This window comes from Podarcis filfolensis, assembly GCF_964270895.1.
Source record: "Podarcis filfolensis genome assembly, chromosome: 1".
Lineage (NCBI taxonomy): Eukaryota > Metazoa > Chordata > Lepidosauria > Squamata > Lacertidae > Podarcis > Podarcis filfolensis.
In genome coordinates, this window is record NC_139604.1 from 50804508 (window position 1) to 50826041 (window position 21534).

Genomic DNA, 21534 nt, shown 5'->3' on the forward strand with positions numbered 1-21534 from the left:
AGGTCAGAGGTCAAGGACAGGCATGCAGGACCACCAAGACTTGTGCTTTCTCTTATTTGTTACAATGAGATGTGCATATGATCCCACATGACCTGTGTGCACAAAATGTACTTGGATATTTCTCATGGCCCAGTCATACTGATTCTCTGGTATCGGTTGATGTCCACTGTAGGAGACAGGACAGAGGGTGAGTTTTCTCATTGCTCTGTAACCCAGTCTGGCAGTAGCATGTTTCTTAACTCCACCGACCTTCTGACAAGAAGAAACCCTGTTTATTGACTGTGCTAATTTTCTCCCAGCTGCATTTTTTAAACAGTAAATGGGCAGCATGTTGTAGAAAGTGTTTTCAGCTAAAATGCTTACACCTACACACGTACAACACCTCAAGGGGTGTCAGAACTTGACTGTGATGTGGACTGTAAAGCCAGAGAATGTTGGCAGGAAAGACCGAAAAGGCTTTCCCAAAAGCATCATGTGGACTTTTATCTCTCTCTTAGAGACCTACCAGACAGCCCGGTTTGGGGAAGGGAGAAGCATTGGCTTTATCGGAGCCAAGGTGCTAATGACAGGGAACAGCAGGCCTTTTTCTACAAAGTGACAAGGCTTTCCACAGCTAAAACCTCCATTTTAGTGAGAACCCACCAGTGTCCTGCCTCAGCTGAGAGAGCCCTGCCCATGTTTCATTCCTTTCAAGGTATGCTGGAACTCTCAGCATGGAGTTATGGGTTACAAGTACACCCCCCATCTTGGAGACTTGAAGTTTACATCTAAAGCAGGGGTGGGGAACCTCCCTTTATGGTTGGACTACCACTCCCATCGGCCCCATCCTGCACAGCCAACGGTCTGGGATGATAGAGTCCAGCAACATCAGGTGAGCCACATCTTAGCCATCCCACCTCTGAAGGCCTGATGACATCATGGCCAGCTCTGCTATGTAGTAAGATGGCATGACCTGCTTCAGGGGGCACAGTGGTGGCGGCAGTAGGGATACATGGAGGCAGGGATTGGCATTTAAGGCTGCAATCCTGTTCCATGGGAATAAGCTCCATAGACTTATCTCTGAGTGGACATGCCTAGGGTTGTGCTGTGAATGATGCAACAAGATTTTTCAAAGTATTGCTTCTATGGGGAAGGGGAATACACACACCCTTTGGCTAAATGCTTTGGACCAAAAATGCCTGAGTTAATCTAATCCTCTCACTGTATCCACTCCCAGCTTGGGCCTGGGCTCTTCATAGTGGATGATGGAAAAGTAGCACAATAAACAAAGGGCAAGGTAGCCCCTACCTGGGAAGTTCACAGGGCCAGGGACTTGTTTTTTAAAACACACCCAAATACCTCAAGGTCAGGCTACTGATGTGTTATGTACTGAGTTGAATAGGATCCAAACTGCAGCAGTCTGATTGGTCCTAGAACAATAGGATTCAGAATGCAGCAGTCTGATTGGTCCTAGAACAATGCAGCAGTATGATTGGTTGGCAGGAACCACCCAATCATGCTCCAGATAGAAGTGAATCCACAACCTGATTGGCTTACAGTAGAATTCCGGAATTAGCCAATCATGTGCAGCCCATTGTGTAAATAATGTATATAAAGCAGATACTTTGAGGGGACATTCATTCATTCCTCCTCACCACTATGAGCTGAATAAAGAGCATGAAATCACTTTGCGACTCTGAGTATATTTCACGATGACACGAGGAGACCTACTGAAATAAATAGACCTAATTTAGTTATCTTCGTTCATTTCAGTGGGTCTGCTCTGAGTAAACAATACTTGAACACAAGCACACACACATATATATATTCATATGTGCAAACTATTCAGATCCCTTCTTACCAGATGTTTTTCATGGCTGTATCCTACTGTAATTCATCATAGCAGAGTTAGCTGAAAAGTGCCCAATTTGCAATATAGCCATTCCCCCCCTTTTTTTTCCTCCAGAGACTTTGACAGCTGCTGGACAGGCAGACATTCAACAAGCAACTTTCCCTAGCCTTTAGATGGAGTGACAGGGAAATGCAACACCTGTTGAATGTCTTCCTGTCCCACTGCTATTAAAAGCATACAGCCTCTGTCAGCTGGGGGCAGTTACTGTGCCAAACCTAAGTCCAGTTGCCTACTTTTTCTCTCCCTACGCGTAACATCTTCACTAGATGCCATACAGTGGGTGTTCCTTATTCCAGGCATCAAAACGTTCCTAAAAGATGGGACATTTTAATCTTGCGATCCTAGTACCCTAGGAGAATTGCACTGGCATGGGAAAGGCGAATGAGGGAGGGAGTCACCTGCAAATAACGGGGCCGAGGTAGGCAGAGGTTAGCAGTGGGAACTGGACAGGGTCACCTCTAGGGCCTGGGAAAGGAAGAAAATGCCCACCTCCCCAAACAGGCCTTCGATTCAGGCAGCCACCCTCCATTCGAGCCAAAGGCTCCTCTGTGCTTCTCCCTTCCAAGTGCGATAGGCAGGCAAGAGGCCTTGTTTGTCTCACTCTTGGATGGGGTCCAGCTGCAAGGGAGACATCAAAGAGGGACTGGGAACAAAACCCAAGGAAGGCACAGCCCTGGGAGTGGGGAGAGCTAGAGCTCCCGGGCGGCACATAAAGGAGTTTTGCAGAGGGCCCATCAGCAGGGGATTGTCTGTAAGCCCCCAAGAGAGCAATGCTTGGAGATAAGGGAGGGAAACGACAGCCAGCTACCTAATTGTGATTACAAGGGCCTTTTCAATGACACGATGAGTCACTTGGAAACATGGGACACAGCAAGGGCAATGTGGAAGGGGGCCATGTTGGCCCATAGGGAAACCAAGGTGGATCGGAGGCAGGCTGGAGCTGAGAATTTAGCGGAAAAGGCCAAATGGAAAAAATGACGGAGGGAAGCCACTTTGCAAGCAGAAGAAGGGAAAGGAGAGCAGTCCCCAACTACAGATGCCATCCTTTTTCCTGGTCAAGACTCCTGTGTGTTAACAGCCAGAAATCCAACAGGCGAAGTAACTTCTAGTTTTAGTGATATTCAATAGCTCCGGCAGGAAACAAGGCAGCGATTCTAACTGCAGTTTCTGAACAACAAATTGGCTGCTGAGCTTGAGGGCCTTTCCCTTGAAAGACTCCTCTATGATTAAATTCCAACAATGCTAGACTAGATCCCAGGGGCATATCACTTTGAATTGATCCTGGCAATGTCCCGAGGGTGTGAATATAACATATGTTTTAGCACGAGCATTTTGCTGTTCAGCAATGTGTGGAAACAAAGGTTATATGTGTGTGCGCACTCCAAGGGTATGCAAGGTGGTGCCCTTCAGATGTTGTTGGTCTAATTTTCCCATCATCTCTCTCCATTGGCCATGCTGGCTGGGGCTGATGGGAGTTGCAGCCCAACAATGTACCGAGGCTACTCCTGTGCTATCTATGTTGGCTGCACCAGGTCAATTTCTTCATTTCTATCTCAGGTGCATCCCAACCAAGATGCCATCATTACACGTGTTAAGACTCTTGCACAAATTATATCCTCTATTAATACAGTAATTTTCAAGCCACCATAACCAGCTTTTTCATCCAAAACGCAAATGAATTTAACTAGAAAAGTCACTGCAAGTTACTTTTGCTCCATGATCCATGCCCCATGGATGCCAGAAAGGGAATAGTAGGTTTTAATACCAGAGGTTTCTAATTACCGGTAGTTTATTTAGAAAAAAATATACATACTGTTTTATTGTAAAACAAAAACAAAACCTCTAAGTTGTTCACAACAATATAAATTAGTTGCAACTTGTAGTAGTAACACTTTGCACTTCAGGCTGCAATCCAATACTGTATCCACTTACCTGGAAATAAGCCCCACTGAACACTATGAGATTTACTTCTGAGTAGATATATATAGGATTGCTTGGTTAGCATGTTTGAAGTGCTTCACATATACCTGGGGTGGGCAGACATTAGGCTTGCAGGAGCCACTTTGGGTTTTTTACGGGAACAAGAGGCTAGAACAAAAGTCATACACTTACAGTCAAAGTTGGTGACCTGATTCGCATGTAAGGCTAAGTCAAACCATGTCTTAGCCCCACTGTGTAGTGCTGCAGCAAAAGCAGGACAGGGAGAGAAGCACAGTGACTGTGATCTTCTCTCCGGGAACATGCATGTCTGTTTCTTCATGTTAAACCATGGTTTGGCTTAGTATTATGTGTGAACTGGGCCAGTGCCTTGACCAAGGTCACCCAATGAGTTTCATGGCTGGTTGGGGATTTGAATCTGGGCAAAATCTGTCCCGCCAGTCCTCTCCATATGGACTGAGAGGCCGGTTCAGGCAACCCATGCACTCCTGCCATACATCAGGTGTGAGGCAGGTAAGGGCTGGGCTTAGCAGGCACTGCCAAAGTCAGCCAAATCCTGCTACTACACAACACTGGCATTTATGATGAGACAATAAGCACTGCACACAACTAGCTTCCGCTGCAAATTGGCAGAACTGGTCTTTCCTGAGTTTGATCCTAAATTTAAAAATTGCTCATTGATGAGTGCACTTCTACAGTGGATCAGGTGTTCAACATAACATAGGTTTGCATGTGGCCCCGAGAGGCCCATTTTCACCCAAACTAGCCTTCCCCATCCCAAAGTAATCCTGGTTTTCAGAAAGGGACTAGACACCCACCTTCAAGTCTGTCCAGCCTGACTGAAAATCCAGCCAAAGATGACACAACAGAAACTGCTGGAGTGGATCCATTTTGTGTGCTTTTGAAAACCTTCCCTTTCTCCTAGTGCCTAATTGGAATCTGGCTCTTTTTTTCAATAACAAATCTGGCCCAGATTTTGGGAATGAAGCCCTTGGAAAACACAGTTAGGTTAGGTGTGACCTATGAGTCATTTGCAAAGATAATGGATCTCACTTTAGGATTTGTTTCCCCAGTAGAGCTGCTTAAGCCAAAACAGAATCCAGAGCCTTCACAGCAAGCTCACCTACACTAATGGTCCTGCAGCAGGATGCATCTGAGAAGAGATAACTCTCACTTTGGCTCCATGCATGATCTGGTGCAACACCTTATTCCAGATGTCAAGATGACACAGGTGGGATCAGGTTTATTTTTATTTTTTTTAAAAAAAAAAAGAAGTATGAGATTTTAAAAGATGGCATGCTAGTCTTCTTGGACTGGTGATATAGGAAAAAAGCAGCCTGGACAATCATCCATGATTTTACAGGCCCAGCCGCAATTTCATTCTTTAGGCCAGGTGCCAGAATTGGAGGATAGAAAAGTAGAACAAAATTCCAGCAGAAACTTGATTGCTTTGTATGGGGGTTCTTCTGACCACATTCTTTCAGCTTGCAAACACTGCTGCTCCTGAACTACCGTGTTCTGTAGTATTTAGGAGTGGTTTGAGGAACTAGGTGGAATCTGGGTTCACAGGGCTAGAGGTAGAGACCTAATCCTAATCCTGAGTGATTGCTTCTCTTGGGTAACTGAGGTGGGGCTGCACTGGCCTCGGACTAGAGTGTTTTAAAATTGAGGAACCTGTGACAATTAGGAGTGGGGCCTAGGAGCTGAATTAATTTTCCTATTCCTGCTTCGCTTTGTTGCTAGTGCCCACTGAGAGTTCAAGAATGAAGAAAGATGAGAGGAAGGACTCACCAAGATATGTCACATGACAGTGCATACTCATGATATAGCAGGGATGGGTGAGAGCACTGCAGTTTCATTCTGTTCAGACTCTGGAGCGGAATATGGAATTCAGAGAGGACCCAGAGGGCTTTGGAGCACAAGCAAAATGATCCAAAATTGGCCCTCCAGTCCTAGAATTCTGAACGTTCTAGAATTCAGTGGCATTGCTATCACAAATAAATAGGGTCCAGGATACTTCTAGGCCCTTCTGTTCCAGCTCGACCATTGAGATCATCCAGAGGAGCGCTGCTAGTTGTCCCCTGTGTTACAGAGGCCCAGCTGGCCTCATCCAGGAGCCAAGCGCCAGTGTCACCTGTCCCACGCTGTGAAAGACTCTTCCAGGACAGACTCAGCAGGCATCCTCACTTGTGACTTTCAGGCACCCATGGAAGACTGTGTTGTGCCTAGAGGCCTGTGCAGCTTTGGATTAGCCAGTCTTTTTAATGATTAAGTTGCTCTGTTTTAAATGGTTTTTATATTTTATTGTATACCTGACCTGTTGTTGTAAACCACCCTGATATCTTATGTGAGGGCAGTGTGTAAATATTTTTTTATTTTATTTTTATTTTTTTGAGAGAGAGAGAGAAAGAGAGAAAGAGAGAAAGAGAGAAAGAGAAAGAAAGAAAGAAAGAAAGAAAGAAAGAAAGAAAGAAAGAAAGAAGGAAAGAAAGAAAGAAAGAAAGAAAGAAAGAAAGAAAGAAAGAAAGAAAGATGCAGCAGAAGATGGAAGGTGATGCTCATGCCAGCTACCAGCTCCATCAGGCAATTCCTACTCCTGAACTAGGCAAGCTGGTCATTGTAAGAACAACTGTTTACAAATCTGTGCCCGACCCTGCTGCCTTGTCTCAGTTGACTGTACATAAGCCACTCTGGGAGCAGCCGTGTCTACGGCCAGACATTTAAAGGGCCAGGTCTTCCCAAAAAGAATTCTGAGAACCCTTGTTAAAGGTGCTGGGAACTGTAGCTCTGTGAGTTGTGGGGTAGCGTCTCTGTGGGAAAGTGATAAATGGGTGCATGGCGGCGGGTTGCTGCACCCGTCAAACCACAAGCAATTTTGCAGAGCAGACCCTCCGATGGGAAGTGAACAATCAGTTCCCACAATACAAAGCGGGAACCTCCTCCAGAAAGGAGATGGTCATGGTCCCTTCATCACCTTGGGGAGAGAACACATGGCTTCATAGAGTGCCTTCATTAAAGAGACTTTCTCTTTAATTTAGCTTAATTTAATTTGATGAAAGAGTCTCTCTGTGGAAAAGGGACAGCCTGGTCCCAGACATCATGGTTAGCCAGAGGGCCAGCAGCTCCTGAGAGCTTCTTTCCCCCTCCCTCCTTCCTTCCCTCCCTCCCAAAGAGAATTCAGCTAGAACAGCCATTTGGCCCATGGCCACAGAAGCACAGCAGGCACCATTAGCCTGGCACCAGAGGATGAAGAGCTGCTACAGGGGTGTCTGTGCATCCTTCCTGCCCAGGAAGGCCAATATCTCACACACCATGCATTTAAGGCACATTTAAAGTGCATCACTTCCCACAAATAATACCGGGTACTGCAGTTTCACCCCACAGAGCTACAATTCCCAGCACCCTTAACAAACTACAGTTCCCAGGATTCTTTGGGACAAGTCATGTGCTTTAGAGATACAGTGTATATGCAGCCACAGTAGCAAGCTGCTCTTTGGCTTAATGCCCAAAGCAGCTGCCTATAGGGAGGGAGGGAGGGTGGGTGTATTGGAACAACGTTTATTAAAATTGTATTTCCTGGGGTGTTCCCCCACCCCTGCAACAGCCGCTGCCATTAAAATAAAAATAAAATTGAAAATATGTGAACTGCCCAGATCTTGCAGGATATAAATCAAAGAAGTAGAAAAGCAACCCAGGTCACAATGCACACTATAAATGTTTTAAGAGTATTTATTTATTCAGCCCAGGCTGGGATGAAAAGTCAAAAGATTTTCAATTTCCCAGGGAAATGGGATGGAAAAGGGAAAGTGATTAGTGTTGCCTGCAGTCAGACGGCCATCAGGAGGAGGAGGAGGAAGCGGCAGTGAGTTTGGGCTGTGAAATGCAGTGGACTTGGCCAGGAGCCAGCTCATAAGGGATTTGTCAATGACAGTTTATTTGAGATGAGCAAGGGGCAGAGATCATCTTGATCTGACATCATTTTTCATCATGGCCAATGCTCTCGGTGCAAGGAGGAAATGCTGGCTAGCAAAATAGCAGGTCAGAGCTTGAAACCTCAAAGGTCTGGCACAGAATCTGGAAGGAAGCTGAGAGACCATCCCAGAGGGAGGACTGAAGTGGTTCCACTCCTCCCAACAGTCCTTGCACCAAGAGGCACTTAGTATAAAACAATCTTATACGCAAAACACTTGGGATTGTACAATGTCATACTACCACCTTTCCCCCCTCCCTTTTAAAAGCATCCATTATTTTGAAAGGTTGCCCCATTTCCCAGAAGGTCAACATAGTCCTAGAGAGCACACCGAGTACCCTGTTTTTCTGTGGTTCAAATGGCCATAGAGCACAATGCTGTACTTAATTGTCCGCACCATGGCTACAAAATGGATCAAGAAATGTGGGTAATATATTGCATTTAATTGTTTTCTGTCTTTGTTTGCTACATGTCCCACCTGTTCTCCAAGAAGCTCAAGGCACCATACATAGTTCCCTCCCCCCACACAGTTTATCCGCTCAACAACCCTGTGAGGCAGGTTAGGCTGAGAGACAATGACCAGTCGGTGCTCTAACAACCACATCACACTGGGCATGACATCACTTCCAGTAGGCTCTCTGATATATCTCCCGCTGTAGGTTATATGCCATCACCCAGGCATCACCAGGAGAGCTTTAGAGTGAAGTCTTTCTCAGACTGGGATGACTTGATGCTGGGGGCAGGGGAGTGTCTTCAATTCAGATTGAAGTTTATTCTAGTTGAGTAGGTCATATAAGTGCTTCCCCACAATTGAAGAGATGCAGCCAGCCCTGCAATCTTTCCTCCTGTGTTTGTATTGCAGGTGGCAATGCCATGTGCTGGATGCTCAGTGTTAATTGGGCAGCATCTGAACTGAACCACATGGCTCAAAGCTGCTTCCCCTCCTCTGCTCCTGTGTTGGAGGTTACTGACCAAAGAAAGCTCTGACATTTCCAGAAAGGGAGAGAGGAAGTTAAAACAAAACAAAACAAAACAAAAAAGCCCACCCCATAGATGTTTATAGCACTCTCTTTCTAGGAAAAATAAGGAAGCGGTGCCACTGACAGCTTGAAGCCACACATCATGCACACACCCTGTGCAGAAAAGTATGTTAGCTGAAGAATATCTATGCCCCCATACTGCTGAGTAAAGCAGGTTCCTCTGTGCATTGCCTGCTGCTGCACCCCAAATGCCTCCTATCCTCGGGGTGCTTGGTGCAGTTTCTCTGGCTGGAATTCAGCCCAGCCCACACCCCCAAAAAGTATATAGGTTGAGAACATTGTAGATGAGGTTAGACCAAAGTCACAAGATGAATGTGTGCAGGACCAGGAGTTAACTCCAGAGAGCCAGTCTGGTCCATTCTCAAACTCATTGCTTCCTATTTATTAATCTGCCAGCATAGCTGCCCTGTCATTCAGACCTCCCGATTTCTCTGTTCCTTTTCCACTGGGTTTCAAGCCTTTGTGTTGTGCTGACACAGGTTTATTTTATTACCCCTCCCCCATTTAATTCCGTCTGTTTAAGAACGATAAGGGATAACATAGAAGCCAATGGGAAAACCAAGAAAAGGAAAGAAAAGGGGGAGGACTCCTGGCTGCTTCTCAATAGGCTCCTTCTGTAAGGCATGCAGCAAAGCGGTTGCAGCTGCTGCACCACCAGAGCTCTGAGTTACACAAGGCTGCAGCGAAAGCGCCTGAGCCACTGCAGCTGGGGCCCTGCTGCAGTGCTGAACTGTGAGGGAGCAGGGGCGCTTATGCAGCAAGGCAGAGACGACAGAGAATGAGTGCATGTGTACCAAGGAGCATGAGGGCCACTTTAACCGCGACAGATCTCTTGTGTGGAACGTCCTCTCTTGCACATGAAACTGCATGCGGATCATTTTGCTGAGTGACGATTGCACGTGTGTCCTGCTGGGAAAGAAGGTATGAAGTGTACTTGTGGACAGTAAAGAGACACTGTGGGCAGTCAGTGGCACAGACATTTCCCCACAAAGTGGAAAGCTGGGATGGTGACTACGCTGTCCTCACCGCACCACCTGCTTGGTAAAATGATGCGCAGACACGGAAGCAAGGAAATGTTTCCCATAGCCACCACCAGCCTGCAAAACCCACTGTCTCAAGCATCACTTGGAAGCATGAATGAGAAGTATTGATTTGACACAGGCTGCCAGTGACAGAGACTAGTTAGGCAGCCTGGCCCAGTAGCAAGTTCCCTTTCTGGTTTGAATGACAGACCTTTTTCCTGATTGCAGATTTGTCTCTCCTTATCGCTTTGATGCTCATTTAGCATTCTCCTGTCTAAATCAAAAAAGCTTTACAACATACTCAGGGGTTATTTATATGATTGTGATCACAATGTATTCTATATAACATCAAAGAAAATGGAAGTGTGTGTGTGTGTGAGAGAGAGAGAGAGAGAGAGAGAGAGAGAGAGATCAGGATTGCAGAGGCAGGTTCTGTAAAAGTAGAGTTTTCTATATGTCAAGAGATTGAACTTCTAACCCCTATCTACACTACAGCTTTATAATGGTTTTATACCACTTTAGCCCTGATTACCTTCAAAGATGATGTAGATGACGATGATGATGATGATGATTTTATATGCCACCCTATACCCGCAGGTCTCGGGGCAATTCACAGGGTAAAATCACAACATAGTTTTATGAAGTGTTGAGAATTGTGTTAATCCCTAGTCCTTCCCTTACTTAAAATTCTGGAGTTTACTGAAGTATGAATATTCTAAAGTGGCTGTCAGTAACTTCCTTGTAATACAGATTGACATCATAAACAGACATTTTGCAGCATTTGTTAGAAGTGTCTTTTGCCAATGACATCTGATGAAGAAGCTCCAACCATCTTGACAACTGTCACGTGTGCCTTTGTAAACATGCTTTTTCTAGTGCAGCTTCACCCTCAGGCACACAGCCCATGCCTTATCTCTATGAAATGTTTTAAAAATACGATCCTATAAATATAATATACCTTGCACCCTTGAAGGGCATAATTCAATCATGGTATCCCAAAGGACGTTGCTTCTTCCCAAGCCAGCCATCAACCCTTTTATGTGTGGTATGAGGGGCTCAGAAGAATGGGGGGGGGGGCAAATGTAGCCTTGTTAGTTAGAGGACATGCCCATAGGACCATAGCTTTGACTCCAACTAGGGCTTTGTTTCGTTGCTATATAATATATGGCCATGGTAATTTGTGCCTTAGTGACAAACCAGTGACAAACCTTTAAACTACTCTAATGCGTTCTACATGCAGCAGGGGTCAGTAAACTTTTTCAGCAGGGGGCCACTCCACTGTCCCTCAGACCTTGTGGGAGGCTGGACTATATTTTGGAAAAAAAATATGAATGAATTCCTATGCCCCACAAATACCCCAGAGATACATTTTAAATAAAAGGACACATTCTACTCATGTAAAAACACGCTGATTCCCAGACCATCTGCAGGCCGGATTTAGAAGGTAATTGGGCTGGATCTGGCCCTCAGACCTTAGTTTGCCTACCCATGAGCTAGAGCATCCCAAATATTTTCATGCAGACTAACCTGTTGCATTCATAAGGGATTCATCTGGCACATTCCACAATTTCCATTTTCTGCTGTCTGGTGAAGATGGTTTTATTTGGGTGAGCTTTTAAATTAACCTAGATAGTTAACCCATATTTCACACTGTTTCTTTTATGCACCTTTTTTATTTTGTCTTGTTGAGGGTTGTTTTGTTTTTGTTTTGTTATTTGTTTTTAGCCACCTTGAATGCACATATATATAGGAAATGTGAGATAAAATAGTCTCAAAGAAACAAGTACAATTTATTTAAATCATCAATCATTGCCCTTTTCTTTTCTTTTTAAAAAGTGAAATCAATTGAAAAAGAATTTGCCAAGTTGTTCTGAAGCGGGGGGGGGGGGAATGATATTACAGGTATGAGCCAATCAGTGCTATTCATAGTGGGCTTCTTCAGCACACTCACTTAATCAGTTTGTCCTGAGCTTGACCCTGGAGAGAAATGGTTCACTATAATAGATCTCAGTCAGTTCACTTCCCCAGCAGTCCTGCCACTTAATAATGTTATAACTCTGTATACATACTGTGTGGAGTTCTAGGGAAGGAATCTCTCTCTCTCTCTCTCTCTCTCCACACTATACCTGTAGAGCACACTCAAAGCACATATCCCCTCTCAAAGAATTCTGGGCAATGTTTGCTTGTTAAGGGTTGCTGGAAATTGTAACTCTGTGAGGGGTAAACTACAGCGTCCAGAATTCTTTGTGCTTTAAAGGCACAGTGTGTGCACAGTTTATGTGTGTGTTTGTGTGTGAAGGGGAGAGAGATTGTTCTGCTTTATATAGCTGTATATTTAAACTTGAGTGGGCTTGGCCAAGCAGTTTTTTTTTAAAAGAACAACAACAACAGAATAGTTTTTCATCATAAAAAGGGTGGTTTTGATTTTGTTGTGGTTTTCAGGTCTGTTCAGGCAAAGTAAGACAGTTGGCAGTCGTGTTCAGGGCTGTACTTATGCACTGATCTTTTTGCTCTTGTGGAAAAGAAGCTAAAATGGTACCCCATGGGCTAAACCTGGAATGCTCCCCTCCTTGACAACCCTGAGAGAGGTGTATAGTACAAATAAATGCAAGAAAAAGACACACACACACCACAAAACTATTTTTCTCTTTTGGAATGAAAAAGACACAACAGTGTTTTGCATCTACACTACATTTTAGGGCAGAAGAGAAAGAAGTTCTGTCTGAAACGGGAATCTGAGCAGGTAGACTGACATAGCATTCTTTGGCCTGAAGGCTAAGATTCAAGGCACTTTGAAATGGAGCCATTTTACTGACTTTGGTTTCATTTTATCCCCCTACCTGGAAACAGGCCCTATACTGCAAGTGCAGCACGGCCTTGAGTACCAAACAAGGGTGTTGGTTGAAGTTGGTAGGGTAGAAAGCAGGGAGGCCAACAGTAGGTGGTGCCAGATGATGGGCAGGTCCAGCTAATTCTAGTTTTGTTCCCATCTCCCTCCCTGCTGAGTTCTAAAAGTGGCTGCACTGAGGCTAAGAAAGAGGAAACTGACATCTGCCACCCGAGGTAGTTGTTAGTAGGAAGGCACTCAGGGTAGGGATTGGCTGAAAGCAGACTGAGGTTGGTGGGGCCCTGCTCTACAGTGGTACCTCGGGTTAAGAACTTAATTCGTTCCGGAGGTCCATTCTTAACCTGAAACTGTTCTTAACCTGAAGCACCACTTTAGCTAATGGGGCCTCCTGCTGCCGCTGCGCTGCCACTGCACAATTTCTGTTCTCATCCTGAAGCAAAGTTCTTAACCCGAGGTAATATTTCTGGGTTCGCGGAGTCTGTAACCTGAAGCGTATGTAACCTGAAGCAGATGTAACCTGAGGTACCACTGTATTTGCCTTAGCAGGCCAGCTCCCACTGTATCTGCAGACTCAATATATGTCTCTCCACCCGCTTCTCTTTCAACCTTCTCTAGAGCTCCTCTCCCATTAGTGAAAGGGGATCCTAATGATTTCCACGGCAACTGAACAGATGTCACAAACAAAAGATTATCTTCAGGCTGAGATTAATCAGAAGCCAGTGAAATTAATCTCATAACAAGCCAGAGACGCCTCCCAGGAAAAAATGTGGCAGACAGACAAGTTGGCATTCCCCGCTAGGATAACTATCTGGTGCATAATTTCTAAAATGAAAAGGTAAGAGTTGGTGAGACTGAAGGTTGCTATGCTATCTGCCCTGGGGGCACCTGACTCCTGAATTCTATTATTGTGTGGACAGGCTGTGGGTCCTGAGCGTTGTGTATGGACAAGAACCTCTCTTTCCCACAGACAACCCAAGACATTATGCTGCCTGACACAGAATAGCAAATCCCCCCATCCCCTGCTAAGGGGCCTAGTATCCAAGGCTGACTAAGGTAAAGGTAAATGTAAAGGACCCCTGGACAGTTATGTCCAGTCGAAGGTGACTACAGGGTGTGGTGCTCATCTTGCTTTCAGGCCGAGGGAGCTGGTGTTTGTCCACAGACTGCTTTCTCAGTCGTGTGGCCAGCATGACTAAACAGCTTCTAGCACAATGGAACACCGTGATGGAAACCAGAGCACACGGAAATGGCATTTACCTTTTTGCTGCAGCGGTACCTATGTATCTACTTGCACTGGTGTGCTTTCAAACTGCTAGGTTGGCAGGAGCTGGGATAGAGCAATGGGAGCTCACCCCGTCGCGGGGATTCGAACCGCTGACCTTTTGATAGGCAAGCGAGCCCAATAGGCTCAGTGGTTTAGACCACAGCACCACCCGCTTCTTAGGCTGACTAAGTTATGTTGGCACCTGAGTCAGGGAGCCCCACAACCTCTCTTCCCCCCAGGAGGAAAAATATAACTAAAAACTTAATAATAATAAAAAAGTAACAACAATTTTAAAAATTAATAATAATTAAAAAGTAACAATTTCCTGACCTTTCATGACACCCCAGATCAGCTGCCTGGGACAGTGGAAGGCCTGGCCTTATGCTCTGCATACGCTCAGAGGTATTCTTGCTTTGCATATTCCATGGCTCCTCTATGATATTCAAATTAGTTTTGTATTGTTTTTAGTTTGGCACTAGTAAATTAAGGTTATCACTTTCCAGTTCTGGTTTTTCCTGGCCCAGAATAAAAATTCAGAGTTGTTCCCGAGCTCAGCTGCTTTCGATAAGAATGAGACTTCTTATCAGTTAATGCTTTCAGCTGTAATGTAAATACCTTGGCTAATCGGACTGCACACAAAAGCTTCCTTATAATCTGAAAATAGGCTGTTCTGTAAGTAAAGAGTGGGGAATGTGCTCCATGAAGGATCTTGTCCCTCACATGAACTGAAGGCTCATTGGAACTGGAGCATTTGAACCAACTGGGGGAGTTTTCATGTGGGCGACTTAACTTGGTTTGGGCTGTAAACACCACACAGGTCAGAAAGTGCTTCCAAATGACAAACCTCTTGCTATTCCACATTAACAGCATTCATCTGTGGCATGAGTAGTGAAAGATGCCCTGAGGCCAATGGGCCATACAAATGAATTACAACTCAGGAATTTAATGTAAATGATGTCCCAGGTTTAAAAAGGGTGATTTCTAATCAGCACATTTTCTGTAAGTTCCTGCTGAAATCCTGTAACTTTCCATACCACAAATGTCCTGGGCTGCTTTTTCCCCCTGCCCCACCCTTATTGTGCTCTAGCGCAAGGGTGTCCCTTGAGATTTCAATAATGCAATCTCATTCAGCAACCATTGCAGAACAACTAATAAAGCAGAATGATATTTGGATGCTGCACCCCACAGTCAAGTTTCACTGGACTTAACTGTTGAGGGGTCCTATACCTCACCCATTACAAATCCACCACTAATGCACTATTATTGCATCAATGACAGGTTGCAGAATACACTCACAAGGACCCACTAGTCTAGAGACTGTTGATATGAGGCGACAGTTAATAAAGCAGCCTTGGGGACCACAGCCTCCACAAAAATCACCTCTCAGAGGCTGCTACTCCATTGGAGAGCATCCATTGGAGCCAATAGACAGAGGCAAATAGTAACTTTCTCTGCCTGCTGCACAATCACTTCTCAGAAGCTGTTGTATCACCTGGTGAAAAACCCTGACCTTTCCCTTTATTAAAGCAACCCATAGGAGAGGATTAAGAGGCAGCAGATTACGTCAATAAATTTGCAGGTGGTCGAAGCCAGATGAATGCCACATCGTGTTTGCTGTTGGAAATCAAAAATGGCCAAAGTGAAATGATATCAGAAGGAACTGAAAGGGGGAGCATCTTTGGCTCCCTTGCAGGTTTTGCAAGTCAGCCCAGTTCTCTACAGTCCTCTGGAGAAGGGCCCAACGGCAGCAGTGAACATGGACTGGGCAGAGATAGCCCAATGCCACTTAGTGGAATGCAAACTGGTGCTGGCTACAACATGAGGGAGTTCTCAAAAGGACAGAACCTAGGCACAATAGTGTTTCAGCCACAGTGCAAGCTTGTCTGTATGGGATGGCATGTTAGTTGGCAGACTGAAGGAGAAGACATGAAGAGCGGGTGCCTGCTCATTCCCCCCCCCCCACTGGGCATATCTGAGAGGGCAACAGGCCAATGGCACACAGGCTTCCACCCACACAGAGAGAGACCTGCTTATTATATGGTGACAAGTGAAGTGATGAGTGCATAGGCGCATGTTTGCCTGCTAATGTCTCCTCTTTTGTTTTCCCCAGGTGATCTTGCTTTCTCCCTCTTCCCTACCACTGTGGGTGGCTTAATAAGGGAGGACGACAAGACGGCAAAGGTTACCAGGAATACATGGCTTCCGTTTTCCCCAAGCCAATGCCCTGTGGATGTTTGGGCTACAGCTCTCATCAGCCCCAGCCAGCACAGCTGAAAAGCAGGAAATGTGAGTCTCTTTCCTCAAGTGAAAGAAAAGGCAACATCATCTCCAAATAGCCTGGCCTCAGCTTAAGTATAGACCTTGGGGCTCCAAAAATAGAGAGCTGCTGCATGTTGGCTAAGCTGTTCTGGGCAATGCAGGTTTGCCAACACTATAGGTGTATGAGGCATGACCACACTCTGGCACTGTGCTCATATTTAAAACTGAGAAGCATAAAACAGAGTCTAGGGGTGTGTTTTTCCTTTCTTTCTATTCTGGGCCCTTCCTTCTTTCTTTCCTTCCTTCCTCCTAAATGCAGGTTGCAGGGAGAAGAACAGTGGCTGCTACTCTCATTTTGAGTGAGAATGAAACTGGCAGAGAATCATTCCTGGAAGACACCCATCCAAACTTTTGCCCTGAGATTGGATCGTTGTGTGCTAAAACATCTTTGATGGATACCTGTACAGCTTCTCCTCAAAGACCTCTGAGCTATGATATGCCACAACTTCCTTAGGCAAGCTGACTGCTGCAATAGCTGGGACATTTCTCCAGATATTTAACTTCAATATACCTCTCTATGGTTTAACCCTGTTGTTCAGATCATCAACAAATAGGCCAAACAATTATTCCCCCCCCTTCTTTCTGACATGTTCCATGTTGTACCATGAACATCAGGATCAATCTCTCAGAAATGACTTAAATTTGATGGGGTGCCCCATCTTTCAGATGCCTAAGCCAGCTACTGTAAGGTCCCCAGTCTTTTCATCTCACTACCAGTTTGCCCACTCTCATTCACCCAACATTCCCTTTAGACCTTCCCTCATATTCACCCTCATCTCCCAGGACTTTATGTACTTCTTCACACAGTGCATAGTTAAGTTATGGAATTCACTACCATAAGATGCAGTGGTAGCCACAGATGTGGATAGCAGTAAAAGGAGATTAAGTAAGTTCATGGTGGATGAGACTTTCCGTCTCAATAGCTATATTACCTCTGATACAGCAGTTGCTGGGGATCAGTTGTGAGAGAAGGCTATTATGCTCATGTCTTGCTTGTGGACTTCCCTTTGGAAGCCATAGGTGGCCAAAGCTTGGCAACTATGAGAATGAAATCTTGGGGGGTGGGGGGAATATACAAAGAAAAGAAACACTAAAGTAGCAGATCCAAAGTCATGGTCATTCAGCTATCAAAGGTAAATGGGAAAATAAAAGACTTCAGTTGTGCAAAATTTCATAGGTTCCAAAAGGTCGTATGAGCTCTGAACTGGAGAGCAGGACTGACAGGCTCAACCCTGAGCATTTCTTAATTGATTGCAGAGCCCCAATAACACATTTCCTTTCCCCCCAGTGATGCCTCTTTTCTTCTGTTAAAAATCACAGGCTTCAGTCTCTTTCTCACCACACCACAGAAAATGAGGGCAAGTTCACATGATCATGCTACACATAGCCAGCAGAAACCCTCCCTGCCTCTCCAACCAAGGCTGTGCTAAGCACGTAGCAAGTAAGTTGCCCAAACAGCTGCGTGTGGCAGCACAGCACTGCTTAAACCTCACAAGCCACGTGTCAGTGGGCCCTTGTGACAAATCCTGAGGATGATCCACTTGACTGAGTTCGCTTTGACTGACCCACCTCTCCTTCCCTTTATCTCCGTTCCTTCCAGGGGCAGCTGGGGCCCATTGGGACTAGGAGGGCAGAGGCCAAGGAGCCCAACAAGAGCTGGGGGCCAAGCCAAGGCCAGGCAGAGCCAGTAAAAGCCAGTCTCCTTCCTATCTGCCCTCTCTCTGCAACACACCTCTTGTGAATGAAGTTGACAGGCCTGGGCACCCTTTGGCACAAGCAGTTTGGGGTCTGGCCGGCAGTAGACTGAGTTGGATGGGACAGAGACCCCTTCACCCTAACGGGCCAGCTCCTGAAATGGCTGCCGTTGTCCCCTCAGAGTCCTGCACACCTGCCACCACCCAGCTCCTTCTAAACCCCCTTCCTTTCCCTGCTTCCCTTTTATTCCTCCCCTCCCTTTAAAAAAAAAGTTTCTGACTCTTCTTAGCTGCCTCTCTCCCTTCACACCCCCCTGACTTTCCCCTCAGGGACTCATTACTCACCCTTGGCAGCTGCTTCCTTTTCTGAGGCGCCGCCGCCGCTGTCCCTCGGTGCCTCAGTGGCCCGGGCAGGGGAACGGGCCGAGGGCTCCCCTCACAGCACACCAGACTCACGGTACATCCCATTCAACCCGGTTCCCGCGCAAAGCCTGCCAGGGGAAGGGGAGGGGACTGAGGCAGCGAAGAAGCCCCTGCACTCCAGGCTTCGAGAGCTCCAGCTGCCCGGAGAAGGGGGCAGCTCAGGGCAACCCAAAGCTGCAGGTGCTTCGAGGGGAGAGTTGCCTGAGTGTGGAAAGGGCTGCCTGGCTCAACCCGCTGGGCTGCTGCTGCTCCTCCTCCCCTTCTCCTCCCTGAGGTTGGGTCAAGGTACCTTCCCCCCCTACCTCACGCGCGCGCGCGCGCTCGAACGAACTTCTCCCCACTTCTGCGCCTCTCTCCAAAAGGGACGCGGGAGGGGAGGATTCAAGGGCGAAGCCTCCCCCCTCCACAAACACGCACCTCGCTTGGGGGGCGGAGGGAGGGAAAGCTCACCCGGCCCGAGGAATTTCTCAGAATCAGGTGGCACCCTGCCTAGAGAGGGGGGAGCGATTGGGGTGTGTGGGTGTCGCCTATGGAGGCAGACGGACCCATTTGCTAGCGCAGGGACGGTGTCCCAGAAAGAGGGGAGAGAGGAAGCTCAGGGAAAGCTGGCACAGGCACGCACACACGATCCTCTCTCCTCAGGAAAGAACAAAGGGGAAACTGTGCAGGGCTGTGAAAGAAAGAGAGCGAGGGAGAGGGAGATGGCACAGTGGGGCAGGGCACCCTGACACTGGAGCGGGCACGCAGGAGAAGGAAGGGCGCAGGGGCAGGGAGAGAAAGAGCAGCAAACTCCCCCAAAGGTGCCCTGGCTGGCTCCCTCACAGCCTGTCACAGAGACCCACAGAACTGGCACCTGTGTTATGCCTGCCTGCACAAGTTGCTTCCCATGGGATATATGCCCGTGCAGAGTGCCCAAAATGTTCACTTCACGACCTTCATAGGAACGGGGATCCCTCTATGTACCGATTAGATTCGTGATGTACTGAGCTGCCGCTTCCTCTGGATGGAAACAGCTGTCCCTTCCTAGACTGAGCACAGGGCAGATGGCATTGTCCACCTCTTTGGAATCAGGAGCTGGGGAGCTTTTTCAGCCCTAGGGGCCACATTCCTCAGGGGCCACACACTAGGCTGTGTGGAGCCAAAGGCAAAAGAGGCGGGGCAATGGGTGCGGCTCTTACTTTTGCACTGTAGGCTAGGCTACATACCAGCAGCACAAAAGTCAGAGGTTTCTAGGCTTAGACTCCCATCTCTCCATCTTCTAGCTAGACAAGCAAGAGGTACTACTTTTGCTCAAGGAAGAACAAATTCCAGCTGGGCAAATGCATTTGAGGATGTGAAGCAGAGCCAGTGCAGGTGTGACCTGGGGAAAGTCCTGAGGGCCAGACAGAGAGGCATTTGGCCCCCAAGCCTTAGGTTCCTTTCCCCTGTTGTAAAGCATAAAGCGCTATCATAGATGCAGTGTTGCTATGGTAGCTGATCTAGTCCCTTGGGCTTGGCAGGGACTACAATTTGGGGGCAGGCATGTGGGGATGGATGGACATATCAGACAAAAGTAGTTATATAAGTCCTCATGACACACTTTGGGGAAAATATATCTATAAATGCCAAACATATAGGATCGATTACAATAGAAAACTTAACCATGTTAGCAACAATCTTCTTTAAAACTTGGAGAGAGCTGCTTCACTTCTAAGAAAATGGCATGCAAGTTTTGTTACGTACAGTGAAACTTCATGGAAAACACAACTTAAGCCACCCTGTATGAAATTTCTGCAGCACTCTAAACTGTTTGCCCCGTGTGTGCACAGAAAAGAGTAGATTCAGCTGAGAGGCAGCACATGGAGATCTGCACTGACTGCTGCATTGCATTTTAATTATTATTGTTGTATAATTATAAGATTATTGCATAATTCTAGAAGTTTGCATAATCTTAGAAGGGGCATGGCTGTGAGCAGGCATGGCTGCGACTATCATTTCTGCGTTTCTGAACTAACCACTGCTGCAAAGGATCCCAATAGCTAACGGCTCTCATTCAAGACACCAAAGAGCTCTCACCAGCCAGTGGACCAACCCAATATAAGGTAGTCTTCCCTCCCTCCCACCCTCCCTCCTTCCTTCCTTTTACATTTGCAAATAGCCAGGTTTAGGGTTGGGGGTTGGTTTTATTTCTATTACACTGTGTGACACAGCACTGCTCCTTTAGAGAATTCCCCATAGTCTCCATGGTGAGAAATAACATAGGAAATAAAAAGAGACATGTTTACAAGCAGGCATAATTTCCGCTTGCGTGGGCATGCAATTTCACAATTCTCACCAGAGATTTTGAAAAGGGATGCCTGTCCAGTTGTTGGTTGTGTCAAGCAAAGGGAAGAGACCTCTGCTTTTCTGAACACTGCCTGCTCCAGCTCTAACCTGTCCCATCCCCCACTCCCAAATAGGTCCCAAAACATAACTGGAAACAGCTGGGGCAGCCTGACCCTTATTTGTGTATGATTATAGTTCCAGTTCTACATTTTGCACTGGGAAAATAGGTGCCTCTTTAAAGTTGTCCCTATTTTCAAAAAGGGGAAAAGAGAGGACCCAAATAATTACTGCCCAGTCAGTCTGACATCAATACCAGGGAAGATTCTGGAGCAGATCATTAAGCAAACAGTCTGTGAGCACCTAGAAAGGAATGCTGTGATACCAATAGTCAGCATGGATTTCTGAAAAATAAGTCATGTCAGACTAACCTGATCTCGTTTTTTGACAGAATTACAAGCCTGGTAGATGAAGGGAATGCAGTGGATGTAGCCTACCTTGATTTCAGCAAGGCATTTGACAAGGTGCCCCATGATATTCTTGTAAAGAAGCTGGTAAAATGCGGTCTTGACTATGCTACCACTCAGTGGATTTGTAACTGGCTGACTGACCAGTTACAAACCCAAAGGGTGTTCATCAATGGTTCCTCTTCATCCTGGAGAAGAGTGACTAGTGGGGTGCCACAGGGTTCTGTCTTGGGCCCGGTCTTATTCAACATCTTTATCAACGACTTGGATGATGGACTCAAGGGCATCCTGATCAAATTTGCAGATGACACCAAACTGGGAGGGGTGGCTAACACCCCAGAGGACAGGATCACACTT

At 46.4% G+C, this 21534-nt stretch overlaps 1 protein-coding gene and 1 long non-coding RNA gene across 21 annotated transcripts in view; one reads left to right on the plus strand and one right to left on the minus strand.

Moving 5' to 3' along the window:
- The window catches only part of TNS1 (tensin 1), a 319529-nt gene extending 300759 nt beyond the window's left edge, over positions 1–18770 (minus strand). For 16 of the 19 annotated variants that reach the window (XM_083583947.1, XM_083583945.1, XM_083583943.1 and 13 more), the window contains exon 1: positions 18332–18770. In XM_083583947.1, coding sequence (XP_083440073.1) covers positions 18332–18454 — 123 coding nt within the window. In that variant the 5' untranslated portion in view covers positions 18455–18770. The remainder of the gene's footprint in view (positions 1–18331) is intronic. The other 3 variants (XM_083583948.1, XM_083583946.1, XM_083583940.1) reach the window with 2 other exon arrangements.
- On the plus strand, positions 18–16283 carry LOC310764089. Of its 2 annotated transcripts, none has more exons than XR_014549010.1 (3): positions 18–187; positions 4903–5060; positions 16084–16283. It is a non-coding gene; the product is annotated as an uncharacterized lncRNA (long non-coding RNA). The 2 variants fall into 2 exon arrangements; XR_014549011.1 differs by having other exon boundaries at positions 4906–5060.
- Positions 18771–21534: the final 2764 nt, after the last annotated feature.